At 42.2% G+C, this 19,294-nt stretch overlaps 1 protein-coding gene across 1 annotated transcript in view; it reads right to left on the bottom strand.

The window, feature by feature from the left end:
* The window catches only part of FYB2 (FYN binding protein 2), a 77,586-nt gene extending 65,187 nt beyond the window's left edge, over positions 1-12,399 (bottom strand). The window contains exons 1-3 of the mRNA XM_020904309.2: positions 11,652-12,399; positions 7,491-7,652; positions 5,241-5,274 (exon numbers count right to left, since the gene is read on the bottom strand). Of these exons, the coding sequence (XP_020759968.2) occupies positions 5,241-5,274; positions 7,491-7,652; positions 11,652-12,399 (944 nt within the window). The remainder of the gene's footprint in view (positions 1-5,240; positions 5,275-7,490; positions 7,653-11,651) is intronic.
* Between the last annotated feature and the right edge of the window lie 6,895 nt (positions 12,400-19,294).

Raw genomic sequence — 19,294 nt, 5'->3', positions numbered from 1 at the left:
TCTGCGTTAGTGTCTGAATCAGAGGTTTCCTGACTCAGGACTACCCTCTGACTCTTCTTAATAAGGAAAAACCCATAGTTATAGCTAATGAATAAAATATTAGCCAACAGTCAACTCTGCTAAGTACTGACATAGACCCAGGGCTAATTGCTGCCCTGGGACTAACCTGCTTTGCTCACACACACAAATAGAAGCTGCTTATTCAAGAGGCATGCCAGCTAGCCTGGTTTGCGTGAAAGAGTGATGACAAAGGATAAACTCCAAAGAGTCATTTCATTAATGTGATATTAATATTCTAGGGAGAAGAAGAAAGGGAGAGGCCAAGGGCTGAAGAAACTAAGACTCATTGATCATCCTCTGTGTACTCCCGAGCTTTATATAATCTATATCATTTAGTCTTTGTGACAATCAATGAAGTAAATATTACTATGTTCACTTTAGAGACGTGCATATCAAAGCTCTGAGCTGTTCAATGACTTGTATTAGAGGCGGGGTTGAACCCGTGCTAATTTGACCCTGGGCCTGTACTTGCTCCATTATACAATGCCGCTTATATGCAATACACAGTATAAAGGGGCTTAGAAGTAAAAATGGCTATTGCAAATGCACTGAGTTCCTAAAAAGAGGATTACAAAATATATCCACAGAGATACAGCAAAAACACAGACCCCTGTTTTGTGAATAGTGGTTAAAAACAATGACAGTTTGAGATTAAGGAAGAATGTAGTCCTTAGATATTTTAAAAAACATCATATAAAGAAAAAAATAAGGGGACTTCCCTGCTGATTCAGTGGTTAAGAATAACTACAGTTATAGTTAGCTATAACTAATCCTCATTAGCTATAATTATGGGTTTTTTCCTATTAAGAAGAGTCAGAGGGTAGTCCTGAGTCAGGGGATCTCTGATTCAGACACTAAAACCGAGAGAAGCTCTTTATTTCAGGGGATGCAGGTTTGATACCTGGTCAGGGAACGAAGGTCCCACATGCCTCTGAGCAACTAAGCCCTCGTGCCAAAACTAGAAGGTCGTCCAGTGAAATGAAAGATCTGCATGATGCAATGAAGATCCCATCTGCTGCAACTTAAGACCCAATGCAGCCAAATAGATAATTTTTTTTTAAAGAAAGGAGTAGAGATGACATCCATTGTATCAATCATAGATCTGGGACGGATAATTGAGAGTGTAGAATAAGGAAGTCATTTCTTTTCCAGCCCAACTTCAAGGACTTTCAAATAAACAAACAAGTATGTTTGGGGGCACATGTAAGATATGTTTTATATAGTGCTATATTTTCAATGTATTCTCAATATAAGAGGACTTGGCATATGGTAGATCCTCAACAAATATGTGTTAAATGAATAAAATCTGCCCCCCAAAAGAAAAACACTGAAATCTCGAGGCAATGAGCTCCCCATCAAAGGATTTTTGAAAAGAATAAGGTTCTGAACATGAATCCCTGCCCTTGGTGAGAGGTTATATAACAGCTTAGCAAACTTTACTGAACACTCTCTAGACACTTGGTAATGCACTAAACACTTTACAACTATTATTTCATTTAACCCATGCCACAACTGCATGTGTTAGGAACTACTGATATCCCATTTTACATAAGTAAAACTGAGGTTTTCAGAAGTTAAGACATTTGTCCAAGACTACATAAATGTTAAGTGGCAAGACTGAGATTAAAAGCTCAGATTTTTGTTGATATTATGCTATATGGCCTGTTGCATCAGATAGTTGCCAGGTCCCCTTCCAGTAATGAGATCTGACATACTCTATTTCTAATCTAATATCTTTATTGATGATTAATACCATGAACATGGAAGAAGTTCTTCCCAAACAAGCAGCAGTTTCCATGGAATTTGTATCTAAGAATGCTCAGCATCATGGCATTTACTTGTTCAAGGTAATTTCTTAGCATTACAAGATAAAATTCAAAACCCTTAGCATGGCACTTAATGTATTTCAGAATTCAATGTCATGTCTTACTTTTCCACATAGCAACCTTCTTCTCTACCACCTTGCTTTCAATCATGTCCTAGCTCTATAGTGAATATCCATCGGTCTGTCCTTCAGTCTGTCCAGCCATCCATTCTTCCATCTACCTACTATAAGTCAAAAATGTTATTATTTCTGGGAATAATACTCTACCCTCACCTACCTTAGAAAATGAAAGTGCTAGCAGCTCAGTCATGTCTGACTCTTTGCCACCCCATGGACTATAGCCCGCCGGGCTTCTCTGTCCATGGAATTCTTCAGGCAAGAACACTGGAGTGGGTAGCCATTCCCTTTTCCAGGGGATCTTCCTGACCCAGGAGTCAAACCCAGGTCTCCTGCATTGCAGGCAGGTTCTTTACAGTCTGAGTTACAGAGTCTCACAAAAGGGAACAAATAAGTAAACCTATGTGATCCTGACCTATCATCACAGGATGCGTTTCAAGTTCTTTTTACTTCCATGAAGCCACACCTAAGTATTCTGGTCCTTCATCTCTTGCCTTTCACTCTCACGACACGATGGCCCATATCATCACTGAGGCATAGTAAGTCTCATTTTAGATGAGATTAAGTTTTAAAGTCAAAGGAAACTGTTTAAAGTCAAACTGAAACTGTGCTTGTAAATCCCTTAGCAAGAAGGTGTCACGCCAGAGACTGACTACAGTTTCCCAATACTTGCTTATCACAGTAAGTTTGCCCCACCGCCCCGCATGTTGAAATGGATGGTTAAAATGCCAGAGAAGTCAGCTTAGTTCAGAGCCAAGCTGTAGAGAAAATGCATATCAAGCTGAACACTACTATACAGCACACTCATAATCACACTAGATGCTCACAGCATTCAATGCAGGAGGGAACCAGGACTGACTTAGAGCCCAGCAGAAGTACATTGTCCCCTCAAACTGTGACACTGGGGCCCATGTTCATAGAGTACAGAGTACAGATCATCTCCTGGGCTGTCTAATTTTTTCTCTTTCACACAAATGCATATACAAGGCAGCTGACTTACCCTGTGTCATCACTGAACTCTTTCAAATAGGCAATTGAACTAGGGGTTCCTAAAGCACATGAATTTTACCTAGCTCCATGCAGTTTATTCCTTGTTGAACCAGACCATCTCATCCAATCCTTGGTGTACAGAATCCTCCACTACTTGGTTACTATCTCCCTCTAACACATTTCTTCCCATTTCTTACTATACTTTCTATACTCTAACTCAACTAGTTCAGTTACCAAAAGAAGACAGGATATGCCACACTTTTTGGTTATGCTTATGACATCTTTTCCTGTGTTTTCTGACAGATGTTTATACTTAATACTTATTTCAAGTTTTGCATCTTCACTGTTATGTTGATTGAATTAATGCCTCTATTCTTCATCCCTTCCTGGATCCCTGCCCAATGCCATGTAAAGTGTCACTGTTCTACTCTAACTCAGTATTTGCAAAATTGCCTGGATAGTCTGCAACATATGAACCAGTCAGTTGAGCCTAGCCCAGGTCAGCTGAACCCATACTCACTGTGTATACTATTGATGTTATATTGTTATTATGTAGTATTACTGTAGTAATAGCTAACTGATATGTTTTCTACAAAAACTTCCCAAGGAAAAGTGATCTCTCCACATTTTTGCAACCTCTGAAACTTATAACTTTCTCTATTATAAAATTTAATACATTCTACTATTATAAACATTTAATGAGTGAATAGGTAGTATGATAATTTTTAGGTTTAGTTTTCCTTCTAAGACTGACCTTCTTGAGAACAGGAGCATCTTTGTGAAGGAATTAAGGTGATACACTTAAAACAGTTTGGGCATACCTATTAGTACAGCTATTATGGAATACTGCATCATGGTTCCTCAAAAAATTAAAAATTGAAGTGCCATATGACCCAGAAATCCTATTCCTCAGTATACACCCAAAGGAAACGAAAACAGGATCTCAGATACCTGCACTCCTATGTAGACTGCAGTATTACTCACAATGGCCAAGATATGGAAACAACCTAAATGGCTATCAACAGAGGAATGGGTAAAGAAGGTGCGAGATATATAATATATATATAATGTATATGTGTATATAGTAGATATATATGTGTGTAAATGTGATAGATAACAAATATTAAAGATATATGAATGTAATATATTATAAATGTGACGTGTATATGTAAAGATATATATATATGTGGAATATTATTCAGCCTTGAAAAAGAAGGTTATCTTGCCATTTGCAACATGGATGAACCTCAAGGGCATTATGCTAAATAAGTCAGAGAAAAGACAACTACTATGTGATATCACTTCTATGCGGAATCTTAAAAGAATAAAATACCTGAACTTGTAAAAGCAGAAAGTAGAATGGCGGTTACCAGAGACTGAGGAGTGGGGAAACTGGAGATGTTAAGAGTACAAACTTGCAACATAAATTCTGGAGACTCAATGCACAACATAGGGACTATAGTAAAAGAAAAAATGCTGTATTATAAACTTAAACTTGCTGAGAGACTATCATTTTAACTGTTTTAAAAAGAAATGATAATTATGTAAGGTGATAAAGGTCTTAGCTAGTATTAGTTAATGCTACCCCAGTAACAATATTGTGAAATATGTGTACTGAACCAACATACTGTGCATTTCAAACTTACACAGTTGTACATATCCATTATATCTCAGCTTAAAAAAAATAGTTTGGGAACACGTGGGTTAGAATTGTGGCTCTGCAAGTGGCAAATTTTCTGAGTCCAAGTATCTCTAGCTATAAAATGGAAACAGAGCCAGCAACTTTGCAGCCTTCTTGAGAAGAGGACATGAGAACCTCGGTATAAAGTGGTCAGCTCAACGCATGACACATCAGAGGGCACGATACATAGACTGACACTTCCATGGCAAAAGTATTACAATGAGTGCACCAAAGCCAGAAAGTCCTTTGTCCCATTACTGATTCCTAATATCATAGATTTATTACTAGGAGGCTGATGTTTCAATTTACTGAGCCCAACTGTACCGTAAATAAAAGGACCACAGAGACCCATCTTTGCAACTTAACATCAGCACGATTGTTAAATGCAGTTTATTTAATCTCTCATTTAATTGAAAGCTGCAGTTGGTTGCAGTTTGTTCTCTCTTCTTCCCCTAACTCTTCTGAGAAATACAGACACCTGGCCTGTGCTTACTGCCTGCTTTGGGGCAGGCTAAGCAACCTCGTTGATGGGCTGCACTCCTGCACAGTTAAGAAACGGGTACTCACCTCGCTGGAGGCAGGGAGCCTTCTTCTGCAGCTTCTGAAAGAGCAAGAGGCAGGGCGAAAAAAAGACATGCTAGTGGCAGTCTGTTTAAGTGAACTGTTTGTGCAATGACCTGACTCCCTCCCACCACCAGAGAAAATGTAGAGAGGCAGCTCACCTGTGCCCCAACCCACCCTACCCCAGCACCCAGGGACTGTCAGGGACTGGATGCAGCGTTCACACACACTTTATGGTGCTTATTTATGACTGCAGTCTCCTTATATTAGACTTTGACTTCCTTGGTCCCTGAAACTCCTATGGGATTTATCTCTTAATTTCTTGTTTCTTTAATTTTTTTTTAAATTAAACTTTCCACTTTGAGACAATTGTAGGTTTACATGCAGCAGTAAGAAATAACACAGAGGGACCCCATATACTCTTTACCCAGTTTCCTCAATCGTATGAGACCTAGGTTGATGTTCTTGTTTTCCCTTTGCCCTGCGGATGTCCATTATCTCTAACAGCACTTCTAACTAATCTCTTGTTTGTATCACAGAGTCTGGCAAAGAAGAGTGCAGCTGCTCAACACATGCTTGAGGTAATGGTAAGAGTGCCTTTACTGAGCGCTTACTGTTGTGTTGGCCACTGTCCAGTCTTCCCAGGCCTCATCTCATTTCTCCTTACAACCATCCTACAAGAGGAGTCTTACTATCATCCCCATTTTACAGATAAGGACAATGAAGCTCAGTGGGTCCCACGACCAAACCTAAATAGCCAGTGATGGGGGAGCTGGGATTTTCAATAAAATGGAGAGCCCATTTTATTCCCCAAAACTTAGTCCTCTGTTCTCTGACAACTTTTTTCTCTTTTGGAGAGATGGTTTGAGGCCTGAATTATTCAATGTTTATAAAAATCAAACTTCACCCTCTTTGATATGGAGATAGCCATATTATCAAAGTATACTTAGAAGAGCTCGATTTCTTGTTACAGAATTTCCTTTTAGGATATGACTTAATGTAACTTTTAACAGGGGTTCTCAAAGCATGGCCCCCAGACCAGCAACATCAGTGTCTCCCAGTGAACTTGCTAAAAACGTAAATTCTCAAATGCTTCAAACCCAGACTGGAGTTCCCCAATGGCTCAGCGGGTAAACAAGCCACCTGGAATGCAGGAGACAGAGATGCAGGTTTGATCCCTGGGTCGGGAAGATCCCCTGGAGGCGGAGATGGCAACCCACTCCAATATTCTTGCCAGAGAAATCCCACGGACAGAGTCTGGCTGGCTACAGTCCAAAGAGTTGCAGAGCCGAACCTGACTGAGCGACTAAGCAGAAATCCAGACCGACTGACTCAGAACTCTGGGTTCGGACCCAGAAAGCTGTATTCTAACAAGTCCTCCAGTTGATTCTGATGCATGCCGATGTTTGAGAACCACTGAGTTAGAGAAATTTCACCCTGAGGTAGCCCACAGCAGTCAAATGAGCAATCAGCAAGCTAAGAAGAAACGAATGAAGAATTAGCTCTTTCAGTGTAGTGTTCACTGGTGCGCGTGGCCACAGTAAGAAAAATGCTAGCACAGCACCACACATCACCCCAAAGTGTATGTTCACCTCGTGTTTCATTAGAGCAGGTGTAAGCTAAGGTGTTTACAGTGTCAGTGGGATCAGGCTACGGTGGGGGGTGGGGGTGAGAAGGTTCCCTTACATAGCAGAGGAAAACACAGAAGAGCGCAGAAAGAATGCTGCCAACCAAAGATGCTGCAGTTTACGGAATGGAGGATAGTGGCGGCAGGGGTGGGGGCCCTTCAGTTCATTCCTGAACACAGATCACAGTGGCCCAGGAGACTCCCATCATGATCCCCGGTCAGGTTCACACTGAGTTTCCTCTCTCCACTCCCTCCCCCTCTCCTCCTCCTCTTGGTTGTGTTGACAACACAGGCTTTGTAGGAAAACAGACTCCCTGCCTCCCTCTTCAGCTACTTTTCTTTTTCTTCCTCTTGGACAGATTCCCAGTGATCAAACGCAAAGCTCTCAGGGGAAGCAGGCTGGCCCAGGAGCGATAAGGGGCCAATTCCCACAGATTTGTCATTTCACGGGCAAGCTGCCACAGCCTCTATTTGAGAATAAGCAGTGATGGATGTCCAGCCCCACAGAGAAGCAGTTTGGCACCGTCCCCTGGGAGTTGATGCAGCGGGGGGAGGTGACGGGAAGATGGGGGCACGGGAACCATGACTCCCCCTGGCTGGCTGTGCACGGGCCCTGTGTGTTTTCTTACCTTCCCCATCGGGCTTGGAAAGAGCAGCTGCCTGCCTCTGGAAGGCCTGGAGGGTCATGACTGGGGGCCTTGGCGGCTTTGGGGGAGGAGGACCCAGGGACTCGACGGAAGGCAGTGGCTTGATATTGGGGAGTTGTGGATGCCTGACATCTGGCTGTTCCTCTGGGGACAAAGAGTCCAAAATATAGGTTATTATTTCCATCTCATGGTTGGCCTCAGTCTCACTCCCCTCCCACCTGTTCTCCACCCAGTAGCCAGAGTGTCCTGATCAACATGTGAACCCAAGCTTGCCACCATCCCAGCTGCCCAGAGGATGAAGCTTGATCTCCTCAGCTGCCGTCTACTCACTCCGTCCTCTGGTGTTAAAACACCACACAGCCTACACTTTTTTTTTCTTACCACATTTTACCATCCTGCTTCCCCAAAAATCTTCAGTCCCAACATCTTTCATTCACACCACTGGCTTCTCAGTTTTCCAGATTTCATAAATATTTTTTGCAGTTTTTTTTCTACTTTTTAATTTTATTTTTATTCTATTTTTAATTCATTTTTTATTTGAAGTATAGTTATTTTACAAAGTTGTATGGCATAGTGAGCCATACGTTTGTGTGTGCATGTATATGTGTATAAAGTTGTGTTCATTTCAGGTACACAGCAAAATGACTCAGTTTTTACATGTATATAAGATCCTTTTCTGACTCTTTTCTAGGTTATTACAAGTCCAGATTTGATTTCAAAAGCCTTAAATAGTTCTCAAATATCCAAGATTTTGTTCATGCCACCTGATGCGAAGAGCTGACTCATTTGAAAAGACCCTGATGCTGGGAAAGATTGAGGGCAGGAGGAGAAGGGGATGACAGAGGATGAGATGGTTGGATGGCATCACCGACTCAATGAACATGGGTTTGGGTGGACTTCGGGAGTTGGTGATGGACAAGGAAGCCTGGCATGCTGTGGTTCATGGGGTCACAAAGAGTTGGACATGACTGAGCGACTGAACTGAACTGAACTGTTCATGCCATTCTTGTTCTGGTATGCTGTTTCCTTACTTCTCCCTTGGTGAACTTTGACTCATTCGTTAAGACCCTTCTCCAATGATACCTGTCTAGATTTCTACCAGAAAACCAGCTCATAATCAACCACTCTTTGTTCAGTATCACCTAGCACACTGTTACCACCTCTCCATCAGTGCTGTGACATGTGAGCAGGGCTGGTCTATCTTCCCACTGAATGTAGGTTCCTAGAAGGAAGGGGGGCTTCCCTGGTGGCTCAGAGGTTAAAGCGTCTGCCTGCAATGCGGGAGACCTGGGTTCGAAGGGACTAGGCCCTAGTGATCTCCTCTGAGTGCCAAGCACAGGACCAGCGTCAGCAGAAATGCACAATGACAGTGGACAGATGGACAATGACTATTTCCTGAAAGCATTCTTGACAAGAGCTCATGATGGGCAAGTAACATGGGGGACATGAAGAGAAGTAACAACTGGCCTCTTGATTTCCAGGGCTCCAACATCTAGAACAGGTTTCAAGGCTGGCTTTGTGGTACCTGGGCACCTGTGGATTCTATATCCTGTAATTTTCCAGGACAGTCCCAATTTTATGTATTTTATTCTTCTGCACTGATGAGCAGAAATTCCAACATTATACATAAATATTGCATATGTTTTTTTACACTGAAAACAGCACAAAATCTTATATTATTCAAGTGCCTTGACTTTTGGTTGACATAATACAGTGGCTGACCACATGGTAAAACTAAAGAAAGTTGGCTAGTGTTTTACAAAAACATGAGGGCAACCTCCTCAAAGCCCTGCTATCCTCAGGAGTCAAGGAGGGGGTGGGGTGTCTTTCTAGCCCTACTAGCAAGGGTTACATAGTTAGGGCCAAAGTTCCTTTCTTTTAAGACTTGAATTATAAGCTTCAAAGTCAGAGATTTTAGTCTTTATCAAATAATAGAGAAGACAGTAAAAGTGAAAGATCAGTTACTTACTAACTGGGCTCCTCATTTTTATCAGGCACTGTGCTAAGCAATTTACACGGGTTATCCCATTTGATCCTCCCAACAGCTCTGTCAGGTAGGTTATCTAGACCTTTCTTTCCTCCCATCTCTCCTTGCTCCTCTTCATCCTTTCTTCGTCCCTATCCCTTCATCAACAATTATTTACTACATTCCAAGCATTGTTCCAGGGGCTAGAACTAGAGTTAAGGACAAGAAAAGATAGAGTTCTGCCCTCAAGAATTTTCATTCCAATAGGAGGAGGCTGATGATAAACATGCAAACAAATAAACAGATAAGAAAACCATAATAGGGCAGTGATGGGGGACAAATAAGGATTTGGGGACTAACATGTACACATTACTATACATAAAATAGATAACCAACAAGGACCTACTGAAAAGCACAGGGAATTAAACTCAGTATCTTGTATTAACCTATACAGGAAAAGAACCTAAAAGAGAATAGAAGCATGTATATACATATATATGTATAACTGAATCATTTGCTGTACATCTGAAACTAACACAACATTGTAAATCAACTATGCTTCAATTTTTAAAAAGTAGAAAAAGAAAATCACAGCAATCTATTAATTCTATAAAGGAAATAAAACAGAATGATATGAAAGAATGTGAATTCTTGGTGGTGAGGTAATGGACTTTAGATAGAGATCTTTGGCTAGGGAAGGCTTATCTGGGAAAGTGTCATTTGAACTTAGACCTAAAGGTAACAAAGGAAAGATCAAAGCAAAGTATTGTATAGGAAGAGGGAACAGAAATCATAAGGTCCTGAGTCATAATGAAGTCTGTTCACAAAACAGCAAGGAAATCCAGGATGTTGTCTATAGGCTAGTGAGCCAGGGAAAGACAGCAGGAAGTAAGTCAGAGACATAAGCAGGGACCAAAAGAAGCAGAGCTGTGAAGTCAGTAGTAAGTAGTTTAGACACTATTCTGAGTGAAAGAGAAACCAAATAGGATTGTAAGCAAGAGAGCCAGCCAGCCAGGCAGCCAGCCAGCCATTTATTCAAAAAAATACTTTCCTGAGAACTCATTGAAACTGGCCTTGTTCTTTTAGGTTCTGGGGATACAATGGTAAAGAAGACAGTTTTTATTCTCACTTAACGTATAATTTACTGAGGTAAACAAATACATAACAAACTAGATAGGGGTAAGTGAGAGAAAACGAAAACAATGTAAGAAAAAGACTGTTGAAGGTGGGTGGCTATTTCAGATAGAGTGATCCACAAGGTCCACACACAGCAGGAGGTACTGAGCAGAGACCTTGATAAAATGAAGGAGTGAGATGTCAAGTCCTACAGGAAAAGTGCTCCAGACAGAGAGAGCAGCAAGCACAAAGGCCCTGGGGTGGAACTAGCTTGGTCTATCTAAGGAATAGAAAGAAGGTCAATGCGGTGAACGAGGAGAGAGTACGAGATGTTGGCAAGGGGCAAACTGTATGAGCCACAGTAAGACAGCTAAAGCTGAAATGAGCAGGGGAGTGATATGATCGGATTAATGCTTTAGAGCATCACTGTACCTGCGAGGAGGAGCATAGAATACAAGAGGGCAAGGCTGTGAAAGCAGGGAGACCAGCTGGACCTGGAAGTGGTCCAAGAAAAGGATGGTCCATAGTGGTGTAGACCTGAGCAGAAGGCGGAAATGGAAGCAAGTCAGGAGATTTAGAACGTATTTTGGTGACGGAGCCAAGAACTTGCTGCAAACAATGATTACTTATAAACAAAGAGACAGGGAGGTGGGGTGGGTGAGGGGAATAGAATATGATTCCTAGATTTTTGACCTGAGCAAATAGGAGGGTGGTTGTGCCACTTACTAAGACAAGGAATACTGGCAATGGATCGATTGATAGTAAAGGAAACCAGGCTTTGTGAAGTTAAGCAGACTGCCCCAGTTCAGCCATCTTGTAAGAAGTAGAGCTGAAGGATTCAAATCCAGGTTTGTTCCACCTGTCTCTCCATATAATTCCAGGGGATTAATCACTTAATCCAAGCCTGAAATTATAATCTAGCAGATGGACTTAGAATATCTGTGCTAGAGTATGGGACAAACACTGCCCAGGCCACATATGAGCCCACCCATGCCAGTAAGCTCTAAATTAGAAATGTACAGTGATCCCTCCCCCAGGCCTGTGGGGGTTTGATTTCTCACCTGGGGTCTGGCTGGTGAGCTCATTGTCATAGACAGGGTGACAGATACTCCCTGTCAGGCTCCTCTCAGGACTGGAGTTTGTTCCACTCTCCCTGCTACATTGAGAAAGTCGAACGGTGGGATCTTCAGAGATGGCACACAATCTTCTTTGGGCCATCAGGTGCCTGTGGGAAGGTAGAGACTGGGCTTCTTTTATTTCCATCTTTTCCCTGGGCTCCTCTGGAGTCAGCTTGATACTTTTCTGCTTGTTTAGATGGAAGGCCCTGCTTCCACAACTGGCAGGGAGAAAGACGGATGGTGTCTCACTTTTCTGAGATAAAACCTCCCAGCTCCAGAGCTTGTTTCTGAAGCTATCATTCACCATGACTTTCTTCTTACTGGCTATCTCACCATTTGACTGATACACATCTAACTGCGGAGAAGCCTTCTGTGAACTTACTGCAGAACCAGAAAAACTTGGAGGTTCCAGGTAATCAGAACATTTCTGAGTCTCACTCTTCTGAGTCACCTTCATTTCCTGGGGTTTAAGAGGCTGGGGATCACCATCGGCACAGTTGAGTGAGTGCTGATTGTGGCTGGATGAGGGAGGTTTCCCACTGGCCAAAGTCTTTGTGGACTGTCTACTTCCAAAGTCTCCCTTTTGAGAAACATCTGCTGGAAATTTAATAGGTCCTGAAAGAGATGATGCATCAAGATTTTGAAATTTGGCTCGAAGTTCCTTGAAGTTTCTTAATCTTTCCTGGAGCATAAAAGAAAAGAAAAAAGCAGCACCATTAGTTGACTTCACTGTGCTTGCTAAGAGGCTCTAGGTGCTGATATAATGCCATTGCTTATCTATTGAGTAGTATCAGTAATGTGAGGCAGAGTGAAAACAACTATGTGCTCTTTGAAATACTGCAGCCATACTTAATCTCGTCACAACATACAAAGAATGCTTATAAAATAGATAGCACTAACAATTACTGATAAACCCCTTGATATAAACTTTTGGTGGCTCTCTGCTGCCTGTCCAAATAAACCCCTTCATGCGGCATTTAAGAACAAAAGTTGTGGGATTATGATCTCAGCCATAGATCAACATGTGTGCGTGTGTTTAGTCACTCAGTTGTGTCTGATTCTGTGACCTCATGGACTGTAGCCCTCCAGGCTCTTCTGCCCATGGGATTTTCCTGGCAAAAATACTGGAGTAGATTGCCATTTTCTCCTCCAGGGGATCTTCTCAACCCAGGGATTGAATGCACATCTCTGGCATTTCCTGTGTTGGCAGATGGATTCTTAACCACCACTTAACCCTGATCCTGGGAGAGATTGAAGGCGGGAGGAGAAGGGGATGACAGAGGATGAGATGGTTGGATGGCATCACCGACTCAATGAACATGGATTTGGGTGGACTCTGGGAGTTGGTTATGGACAGAGAGGCCTGGCATGCTGCAGTCCATGGGGTCTCAAAGAGTCAGACACGTCTGAGCAACTGAACTGAATTGAACTGAAATCAAAAGGATAATTGACAAGTTTCTAGAAACTTTATACTCTCTACCACCCTGACTCTGCTTATGTGTTCCTGCTCCCCCAATGCATCTCCCTATCTACTTGTCAACTGCTTTCTTGCAACAATAATGCCCACCTTCTCCACAAGATTTGCCCTGTGGCTGACAGGTAGGCTAACTCCTTCCCTGGCTCCATGTTGCCTGGCTATTGAACTTAATATCATAGGGTGGCAACAAGAGCAATCTTTGGAACCTGACAGGTATGTTTTCCATTTCTGACTCCACTCTTTATCATCTAGGCAAATATTTTGGGAAACTTGGTATCATCAATGCAGTCTCATCATAAAAATAACTTGCAAGCAGTAGAAGGATGAGGGCTGCCATATGTAAAGAGTCTATCACAGTGCCTGGCACATAGTAAATAAAAGCTACTTAAAAGGGATGAGATGATGCTCTTGTACTTTTGACTCTCCTTGGGAGACTGTGTTCTACTTTAAATTCTGTTCAAATCCAGTGAATGAAAATGGTGGTAGTAACAGCAGGCCAACCCTTGGAGCAGAGGAAGGGATACACACAGGATCGTACTGTAAGTGGGTGGTCTAGGTAGGTGGGATTGGGCTCGATGCCTGTGCAGTGCTCTTCCCAGTCCCACCCCTCCCTTCCCTCACTAAATTTGCTTTTGTACATCCATTTTGTCATTTTCTGTCTTCAGAGGAGGTGGTGGGTAGATAGAGCATAGAAGGACATCTAATGGAGCCATTTCCGAAGTAACAGCTGCCAACTTCTCCCAATCATCTTAAGGGTCTTACTTTTAGGTATACAATCTTTATGCAGGTAACTTCAGATTTTGCCTGCTGAAGGAATAACTGTTGGATCACCTTTTCTCACTGTGTTTACAGTTGACTCACACCTGCCCTCTGAAGATTTAGGAAGGGAGGAATATTGAACAAGGACTATGAAGCAGGTGTCTGGAAGCAGGCTTGCATGCTCTTCCCTCTTTCTTCAACCCTCCCTCCATCCCCTTCCTTCTCTTCCTCCTCTCTCTCTGTCACTCACGCACACATACATACCCCTGCACACACATTTATAGCTTTCTTCACAAACTGCCAAGAGTTAATCTCTTATATTTCAACCAGCAGTCGAGTTGATTCCATTGATCTTCCTCTCCCCTGATGTGGTAGCAGCCAGCATTGGGCATGGAACCAGGAGATCCGAGGATGAGGCTCAGCTTTGCCATTCTCCAGTCTTGTGCCTTGGACAACTTCCTTCACTTTTCTGAGCCTTAAGCTCCTCACTATAAAATAGGGATATACTACTAACAGTTCAGGGTTATTGCAAGGCTCACATGAGATGACAGATGTATATACCTCAGTGGTTAATATTTTTTAAATTGTGGTAAAATACACTTAACTTTAAATTTACCACCATAGCCCATTTTTAAGTGTAGTATAGTACAGTAATGTTCAGTACACTCACACTGTAGTGAATGTCTGGGACTCTTCCCATCTTGAAAACTGGAGCACTGTATTCATTAGACAACAGCTTGCCATTCCCTCTCCCCCGGGGAGAGCTGGGACAGAGAGGAAATACAGAAACTGGTCTGTGGCAGGCAGGACAGTGTAAGACCTACATGAATGGTCTGTGCTGCGGCTCTGCATGCCCCAGCCTGAGTCACGTTCACTGGTGTGGAAGGGGCTGGGTGCTGGAACGTGGGGTTTGGAGAGGGGGCTCAGGAAGAGAACAGCTGCTGGCTGTGAAGAGACAGATCTGAAGGGGCAGGACTAAGGAGTTCCACAGTCAGGAATGTTTGTGGAAGAAACCTGGGCCACCAGAGAAGCAAAGTGCCATTGTGGAGTGGTGCACAAGAGGCAGGGCCACCGCTGTGCCCCCTCCCCTGCCCCCTGCCTCGGTGGGCACTAGGAGGAGCGTGCACCTGAGCAGGCTCCCACTTCCCTCCTGCCAATACCTCCTCTGCCTGCTGGCCCCAGTGGGCTTGCACACCCTGCCCATTGCTGCCTCCACCCCCACTGGCCCTAGAGGGGTCTCAGGGTGCTGGTGGGAGCAACACACGCAGAGGTGGGGCTGAATCCACAGTGAAGCCCCTGGGGCCACGCAGCGAAGGAAGAAGAGCTGGATTCTCTTGTCATGACTGCAAGAACCATAGATTTACACCACTGCTGCTGGCTTTGGAAACCTAGCACCTGCAGAATATCTGAATGGATGAATGCTCCCACATCTGAGATGGGTCTGGTTTTAGCAGCTGTGGGCTTTGTGGACACATACACAAGGGGACTGAAGCAGGTCAGAATCTGAGCTGTCTCCATTAACTCCCACAGTGGATCCAGGCACATGACTACTGCAGTCCTGGGATGACTTTGGTGGATCTGCACTGGTGGCTTGGTGAAAACAATGCCTGAGAAACACCAGGAACAATTGCCACTATAACCATGGTTGAGGTGGGGCTGAGAGCAGTTCCAACAATAGTGTAATTTGTGAGTCAGCACAAGAGGTGAAAAATGACACAACAGAATACGCACACAGGTAAATAGCTCCAGAGGAGGAAAACACAGTGACTTTTCTCCCAGTGGGAGTGCTCCAACTCTGCCTATCTCACACTGCAGATCAGAAACACAGCTCAGAGACAGATCTGGGGACCTCTACTCCAACAGCTAGGGAGCAGACTTGCCCCTGACAGGGCAGTAACAACACAGAGAAGGGGGGGGGGGGGGCTTTGCTCAATATCCATCACAGGCTCAGGTCACCACAACGTCAGTCACATCTCCTATCAAGGGGATAATGGCTAGCATACACTGAGGAAAGGGGTAGTAGACATCCGTACTAAAACAGTCCTCACATCAAAAAATATAAAACACACAGAGACTACACAGGGACATTCCCATATAAAAAACAGCCTTCCAAGGCAGTGTGAGTGTCAGGAATTGAAACGAAAAACCCTCAGAGTATTTGACCTTGAAGGCCATCAGGGCCTGCACGCAGGGGCTCCACAGGGCTGGGAGAGCAGACTTCTCTCTTGGAGGTTGCACACAAGGTCTCACATACTCTGGGAACCAGCACAAAGCAGTACCTCCACATGAACTGGGGTAGACCTAACTAGGGGTCTGGGAGGTGGCGTTTGGCTGTAGATCACTGTGAGGGCAAGGACACTGGTGGAAGAGGCCCCAGAGAATATTGATTGGCATGAACTCCCCCAGAGGTCCCCATTTTGGCACCAAGACCTGGCCCCACCCAACAACCTAGAGGTTCTAAGCTGTAATGCCTCAGGCCAAAGAACCAGCAAGACAGGAACACAGTCCCACCCATCAGTAGACAGGCTGCCTAAAGCCATACTGAGCCAACAGCTACATCAAAACACACCACTTGACACAGCCCTGTCCATTAGATGGACAAGATCCTGCTCCATCTACCAGAGGGCAGGCATCAGCCCCTCCCACTGGGAAGCCTGCATGAGCCCCTGGACCAACCTCACCACTAGGGGGCAGACACCAGAAGCAAGAGGTACTGTGATCCTGCAACATGTAGAAAGGAGACCACAAACAGAAAGGTTGACATAAGACATGTTGCAAGTGAAGGAACATGACAACCCCGTAAGAACAACTAAATGAAATGGAGATAGGCAACCTTGCTGAAAAAATTTACAGTAATCATAGTAAAGATGATCCAGAATCTTGGGGAAAAGCAGACACAGATTGAGAAGTTGCGAGAAATGTTTAACATGAAGCTAAAAGGTTTAAAGAACAAAGAAACAAGTGAACAATACAATAATTGGAATGAAGAATACATGAGAAAGAATCAATAGCAGAATAACTGCAGCAGCAGAATGAATAAGCTGGAACTCAGAGTGATGGAAATCATTGCCATAGAACAAAATAAAGACTAAACAAAGAAAATAAATGAGGACAGTCTCAGAGACTGCTGGAAAAACATTAAATGCACCAGCATTTGTATTATAAGGATCCCAAAAAAAGAAGAAAAAGAGAAAGGACCTGAGAAAGTATTGGAAGAGATTACAGTCAAAAACTTCCCTAATACAGGGGAGGAAATAGTCACTCAAGTCCCAGGAGGCTCAGAGAGTTCATACGTGATGATCCCAAGGAGGAACATACCAAGACACATATTAATCAAACTGACAAAAGTTAAAGACAAAAAGTATTAAGAGCAACAAGAGAAAAGCAACAAATAATATACAAGGGAATCCCCATAAGGTTATCAGCTGATTTTTTCAGCAGAAATTCTGCAGGCCAGAAGGGAGTGGCACAATATATTTCAAGTGATGAAAGGGAAATATCTACAACCAAGAATACTCTAACCAGTAAGGGTCTCATTCAGATTTGATGGAGACATCAAAAGATTTACAGATAAGCAAAGCTAAGAGGATTCAGCACCACCAAAACATCTTCACAACAAATGCTAAAGGAACTTCTCTAGGTGGAAAGAGACCAGCACCTTAAAACAATGTTCATACTTATACTGTTATATCAAAACCTCATGGGAATATCAAACCAAAAAAAAAAAAAAATCTAGTAGATACGTACACACACAAAAGAAAAATCCAAACACAACACCAAAGATAGTCATCAAATCACAAGAGAGCAAAAGGAAAATAAGAAAAAAGACCTAGAAAAACAAATCCAAAACAATTAAAAGAATGTCAACAGGAACATATATATTAATAATTACTTTAAGTATAAATGGATTAAATGTGTCAACCAAAATACACAGTCTAACTAAATGCATACATAAACAAGACCTGCCTATACTGTCTACAAGAGACTCACTTCAGATCTAGAGACACATACAGATTGAAAGTAAGAGGATAGAAAAAGGTATCCCATACAAATTAAAATCAAATGAAAGCTGGAGCAGCAATACTTATATCAAACAAAATAGACTGTTACAAGAGATAAGGAAGGACACTACATAATGCTCAGGGGATCAATCCAAGAAGAAAATGTAACAGCTGTAAATATATAGGCACCCAACCTAAGAGCATCACAAATATGAGCCAAATACTAACAGCCATAAAAGGGGAAATTGACAGAACACAACTATAGTGGGGGATATTAAAATTCCATTTACACCAATGGATAGGTCATCCAGACAGAAAATCAATAAGGAAACACAGGCCTTAAAGAACACATTAGGCCATGTGAACTTAATTGATATTCATAGAACTTTCCATCCGAAAGCAGCAGAATACACTTCCTTTTCAAGAGCACATGGAGCCTTCTCCAGGATGGATCACATACTGGACCACAAATCAAACCTCATTAAACTTAAGAAAACTGAAATCATACCAAATCTCTTTTCTGACCACAATGATGTGATATTAGAAATAAATTACAAGAAAAAATGTATAAAGTGAAAAACAACAAATACACATGGAGACTAAACAATATGCTACTAAACAATCAATGGATTACTGAAGAAATCAAAGAGGAAATAAAAAATAATAATATTACCTCAGGAAACAAGAAAAACTGCCAAATAAACAACCAACCTTATACCTAAAGCAACTAAAGAAAAAGAACAAACAAAACCCAAGGTTAGTAGAAGGAAATAAATAATAAAGATCAGAGTAGAAATAAATGAAATAGATACAAAGAAAACAACAACAATCAATGAAATTAATAAAATTAATAAAATTAATTAAAGCTGAGAAGATAAACAAAATAGATAAAACTTTAGCAAGACTCATGAATAAAAAAGAGAGAGGACTCAAATCAGTGAAATTAAAAATTAAAACAGTTACACCTGAAACAAGAAATAAAAAAATTGTAAGAGACAACTACAAGCAATTATATGCCAATGAAATGGAAAACCTAGAAGAAACGGACAAATTCTTAGAAAGATACAACTTCACAAGAATGAACCAGGAACAAATGGAAAATATGAACAGGCCAATCACAAGTACTGAAATTGAAACTCTGGTTAAATACTTCCAACAAACAAAAATCCAGGACCAGATGATTCTATCGAATATTTAGAAACTCTTTCAAAAAATTACAGAGAACACTCCCATGCTCATTCTATGAGGCCACCATTACCTTGATCCAAAAGTCACAAAAGAAGACAATTATAGGTCAATATCACTGATAAACACAGACACATGAATCCTCAAAAAAATACTAGCAAATA

Source organism: Odocoileus virginianus, chromosome 5, assembly GCF_023699985.2.
Source record: "Odocoileus virginianus isolate 20LAN1187 ecotype Illinois chromosome 5, Ovbor_1.2, whole genome shotgun sequence".
Taxonomy (NCBI): domain Eukaryota; kingdom Metazoa; phylum Chordata; class Mammalia; order Artiodactyla; family Cervidae; genus Odocoileus; species Odocoileus virginianus.
This window is presented reverse-complemented; position numbering and strand designations above follow the sequence as displayed.